Source organism: Nanorana parkeri, unplaced genomic scaffold (genome assembly GCF_000935625.1).
Source record: "Nanorana parkeri isolate BGI_ZX_2015 unplaced genomic scaffold, ASM93562v1 scaffold1203, whole genome shotgun sequence".
Classification (NCBI taxonomy): domain Eukaryota; kingdom Metazoa; phylum Chordata; class Amphibia; order Anura; family Dicroglossidae; genus Nanorana; species Nanorana parkeri.
In genome coordinates this window covers 907-6,471 of record NW_017307471.1, presented here as the reverse complement: position 1 = coordinate 6,471, position 5,565 = coordinate 907, and the positions used below count along the sequence as shown (strand labels likewise).

The window sequence follows — 5,565 nt, the reverse complement described above, 5'->3', positions numbered from 1 at the left end:
AGAGGATTGCATTGTTAAATTCTATTTAAACAAACCTAATGCAACCTTTGTCTGCATAATAAAAAGAGATAAGCAATTACATTATTTTGTGATTCACTAGAACCGCGAGGCAAGAGGGTAATTTATCCTGTTTCCCTGAATTAGTTCTGTCAGTTATCATGATATAAAATCAATACTATATGCACAAGACTGGGCAGCAGATCCCAGTAGATTAGAACTAAAATGGAGGTTTGCAGTGCTGATCAAGACAGACAGAAGCACCAACAAACTGTGAATAGTAGAATAGAGCAGAACAATGAACATGAAAACACCCCTCTTCCCAGATGTGACTGCAGATGTGGACTGGGGAATATCAGATACAGGATATAACATAGACAGTCATTTCATTTTTATAATAGTACTATGTCTAGATAAGCCATGTCAGCTAGGCACTTTACCCTATGCCTATAGATAGAGCAGTGTTATGTGCCCTGTTATCCCCCCTTATTGCTTCAGAGGCCTAAAGAGACAAGACCAAGAGGATGTCCACTGCATTAAGAAAAGGAGTCAAGCACAGGTATACCCCTCAGGATTTCTAAAAATAGAAGGTGGGAGGCTCTCTTCAAGTAACGGAGTGCAAACCAAGGGATGTTCGCAAGTGGGTGTTTCTCATAAGTTGGCTCAACAGTGGAGCAATGTAAGAAGATGTTCACTTCTCCTCATCAAAATCTCTCAAATATTACTTTCATTTCATATGAGTAGGAGATAAAGAAGCAGCTACTTCCAAAGATGCCCAAAGATAAGTGTGAGGCAATACTTGCACACTGGTAGCCATGCAATAATCACCACAAGCATACTGATGTCAGTACACTATGATGTGTCTAAAGAGGAAGAAGGTTGATGCATGTTGACGCAAGGGGGGTGTCTCCCCAATTCACATATGTCCAGCCTGATGAGATATCCTATCCATCCATCTACAGGTGAAACTCAAATAATTAGAATATCGTGCAAAGTTCATTTATTTCACTAATGCAACTTAAAAAGGTGAAACTAATATATGAGATAGACTCATTACATGCAAAGCAAGATAATTCAAGCCGTGATTTGTCATAATTGTGATGATTATGGCTTACAGCTCATGAAAACCCCAAGAACCCCAAATCCACAACCTCAAAAAAGTAGATTATTACATGCAATCAATAAAACAAGGATTGTACATAGAACAATATCGGACCTCTGAAAAGTACAAGCATGCATATGTACTCGGTACTTGGTTTGGGCCCCTTTTGCAGCGCTTACTGCAATTACTTTTGCACGATATTCTAATTATTCGAGTTTCACCTGTATCTATCTATCCGCACAAACACAGGCACTATATGAGAAAGACTGATAGAGGTCACTGTTTATTTTAAAGCTACGTTAGTAACAAGTAACAGTCTACATACCATTCGCGTATTCAGCACTGGAAATAATAATGCAAGAAGGGCTCCATTCAGCATATGCATCTGTAACCTAATAAAAAGTAGTAACATGTTACATCTGTACTTTGGAAAAGGTCAATTCTTCAGTAATCTATTTAAAGGGGAGTTTGGCTGCTGAAGGGATATGTAAAGATGAAATGAGCATGTACTAAGACCAGGAGTTCTCATTACATTTTCCTTGTACACACCTAAAAGGAAACCTTTCCTGAGTGGGACAACAAAATAAGGGAGGCTGCCATTGCCGACATCTCACTCTGCAAATGGCGGATGCCTGGCTGTCATGCTACCTATTTTACTTCAAGTCTCTATCCCTGAACAAGTATGCAGACAATGAGCTCTGACGTTTCTGATAAGTAAGCTTGTTCTGCATCAATGACTCAAAGTAATAAAGCCAGAGGATCAGCAGAACAACCAGGAAACTGGTATTTTTAAACTTGGATCAGCAATGCTCCCCCTGCATTATTCTTAGGAAAAATACAATGAGAGGCCCAGCGTGGGCAGTACATAGCATACATGAGTAGAAAGGTAGGGAGGGGGTTCTGAAATATTAGTACATGGTGGAACTAGATTAAAATGCACCCAGATATTCCCAATCAATCTTTGAACACCATTACCTTAATGAAATCTGCCCCTGTAATAAATCCTTTGGCAATACAGTTTGTAACTTATCAAGGCAATAAATCTAATTTCATAACTACCATACTCACCGGAATACTACCGTGGCAACTTTACATGGCGGACAGGCCAGAAGAAATATCTAAAATACAAAACAAAGACGTTAAGCCAGTGCTTTGGAAAATATAGCATATCTATTCCTTACATTTCTGTAATGTTGTTTCAGCTAATATATATTTTAAACAGATAATGGTCTCAGAATTGCTCATTAGGATTACTTTGTGGGGGCGAAAATTCTAAATTCAGAAAGAAAAAAAAAAAAAAAAACCACATGGTACAAATGGAAGTGTCCACCCAACACTGATATTTAGTCCTACACATAGACACTGATGGGTTGTCTCAGACTGCAGTGGTAAGATCTCCCCACTGAGGTTCTTGGCTCTGCCACCTCCTCACTCACATAATCTCACAAGAATCTCATTCCTCTTCAGAATGAATCTCCTTTATAAAAGCATTGGAGTAACCCTCTTTGTAATGGCCACAGCAGGTAAGTGGATCCTTCCATCATTGCCAAGAGATAAAAGAGGCTGGTGAGTGATTCAGCTCATGAAAGGATTTCCCAAACTAAAATAGCAATTTTGGTTGGACTGAACCTTCATGCTTCCCATGAAGCAGAGGTTTAAAGTGTAGTTCCATCTTGCCTGCCAAATTGGGATAACACCTATTTTATATTTGTTACAGGTCTCTTTCATCATAACTTTTTTTTTTTCTTCTTAATTGCTGCTTGCACAATACATTCTCTATTCTGAAAGGAAAAAATAGCTCTCTGTACTGAGTTTCATTCTGGAATGCAAGGTGGTGGGGGGTGCAGAGGGGGTGGCCAGGTTAATGTTCACATAATAACCCTGTCTATACTGGGCTGGCAGATCTCATTAACAGTTGTAAACTAGATTTGAACACTTTCTGTCCTAAAAAAGGGATTAGAAGATTTAGAAGCATTGTATGTGAATAAAAGCTCAATCTTTCCCAAGTCTTTCTATGTGGATAGGCAGTTTTCTGTCACTGGGAAAATGAGAGAGAAGCTTGCAAAGATCAGCTACACAGACACATCTACAAGGTGTAAGACTTTTTTTTTTAAAAAGCTTATTTTTAGATAGGGTGTGTGAATAAAAAAAAAACACAGAACACAAAGTGCAGGTTTTCTAAAATGTGACTGCAAAAGTGGAAATCCACTTTAACCCCTTCGTACAGTGTACGTCGCTGGCATCGGGGCTGTTTAAAAGCCGCCGGGACTCTGTTTAAACTTGTAAAGCCGACTGTCGGCTTTACAGTAGAAGCGATTCTGGAGACTCAGCCGTCGCCAGATCACTTCTACGGCCCGGTGAATGGACACACCCCCCCCGTCACCCCCACCGTGTTTCCCGGGCTCCGTTGCCCCTCTTACGGGCCTGGGACCAACTTCTTTGTTGTCGGCGGGGAGCTGGAGAGGAGATGGACGAACCTCCATTCGTCGATCCCCTCCCCGTTCTATGGGACCGATGCAGATTGCATCACTTTCCGGTCCCATAGCTGTCAGTTCTGGGCTCCTGCAGCCCAGCTATAAGCTATTGAAGTGCGATCTGCACTTCAATAACTTATTTGTGTTGTAAAGGTGACACTGGGGGTCTTTTGGACCCTCGGCATCACCTTAAAGAGTACCTGTCACCACCATCTGCTATTATATGGGGGGCTTGTAAGCCCCCCTATGTGATAGCAATTAAAGTTAAAAAAAATAACAAAAAATAATAACAGTTTTAAAAATTAACATTAAAACAATCTAAAAATAATAAAACAGAATTTAAAGTCCCTCGCGAGCACGCGCATCTTTATGTAAACACGCGTAGGGTGGACCTATGTATGAAAACGACAAACGCGCTACACATGTTGGGTATCGCCACGCACACCGGAGTGAGACCAATAATTCTAGGGCATCTCTAAACTGATGACCTGTGTAGGCTTTTAAAGCGTCGTCTATGGACTTTTTGGTGTACTGAATTTTGTCGCCGTTTCACGGACGCACACAATTTTTAACCTGAGCATGTTGGGTATCTATTTACTCGTTGTAACCTCATCTTTTATTAAAATAAATGGGTGTTTAAATTGTGTTTTGGGGCATTTAAGTACATTTTTCACTACATTTTGAGGTTTGATAAGGAGTTGCGCTAATACCGTGCAACATAAAAATTTGCAACTGCCAACATTTTATTCTACAGGATCTTGGCTTTCAGAAAATATATAATGTTTGGGTGTTTTAAGTAATTTTCATGCCTACAATGTGTAATATAACATGGGTTAAAAAAATGAAAAAAAGGCCTCAGTCATGAAGGGGTTAAAGAAAACGTACCTCTGCAGTGGGGATACACCCGCAATTCAAGGGTTAGATGCTCATTTTGTCTAGGGGAGGGAAATAAAAGCAGATACACTCTGATCCTCGGCCCCATGGCGGTCGGCACTCGCCTGTCTTCCCCCTCTGCATTAGACATGATGACATCAGTGGTCCTTATACTGCTGGAGCTCAGGGTAAGAAGACGCTGCAGGGACCGGCCTAGCAGCCTGGCTGGACCAAGGATCAGGTGAGCATATCTGCTATAGCCCCTTGAAAGGGTACGTGTTTTAAATTGCCAGAATTCTTCTTTAAACAGACTGGGAAATAAATCACTTAAGATTTCTTTAGCGGCAATGACATTGCAAACAGCTTGCTTTCTCTGCCTGTGAAGTCACCTCAGTGTGTGGTCATGGAAGAGATAATTATGGACTTGTAACTTCTTATCTGAAACATTTCACAACCTTTGTTTATGGAACTCCTCTTCAACATGCCAAAAATAGCAGCTGCACCTTCTGTATAAAACAGTCTACAGCAGCTGTCGCCAACCTTTCGGACCTCATGGACCACTAAATTCATCATTTTAAATCCCGCTGACCACTAATATGAATTTAAAAAAAATTATATATGGCCAGATTATTATGACCACCTGACATTTGTAGGCAAATTAGCTATAATTAGCTATAATTTTGCGCTGAAGTTGCTAGAGGGCCAGACCATTAAAAATAGGGAAGCAGGTTGTTTACCACGACAGTAGAAGCGATTTGTTTCTGAAGATATGGGTAAACAACGCGATTTAACAGCCTTTGAACGTGGGATGATTGTTGGCGCTCTGAGCCATGGAGCGAATATCAGCAAAACAGCAGAATTCGTTAAATGTTCAAGAGCAGCTGTTGTTAAAGTGTTTAAAGACTGGACTGTCAGCCGAAAATCTGGGTCTGAACGTGCGAATTGTGGCCGTCAGCGACAGGTCAATGTTAGGGCAGAACGGAGAGTGGCAAGACTGGTACAAGACAACAGAAGGGCAACAGTGCATCAAATTATTGCAGATCTTAATCAGGGATCCTCTCAAATGATCTCTGAACGCACTGTTCGCCGTACATTGCATTGTATGGGATATGGAAGCCG

The 5,565-nt window shown here is 40.9% G+C and overlaps 1 protein-coding gene across 1 annotated transcript in view; it reads right to left on the bottom strand.

The window, feature by feature from the left end:
* The window catches only part of LOC108796968 (transmembrane protein 164-like), a 17,548-nt gene extending 15,335 nt beyond the window's left edge, over nt 1-2,213 (bottom strand). The window contains exons 1-2 of the mRNA XM_018568537.1: nt 2,168-2,213; nt 1,425-1,491 (exon numbers count right to left, since the gene is read on the bottom strand). Of these exons, the coding sequence (XP_018424039.1) occupies nt 1,425-1,484 (60 nt within the window). The 5' untranslated portion in view covers nt 1,485-1,491; nt 2,168-2,213. The remainder of the gene's footprint in view (nt 1-1,424; nt 1,492-2,167) is intronic.
* Between the last annotated feature and the right edge of the window lie 3,352 nt (nt 2,214-5,565).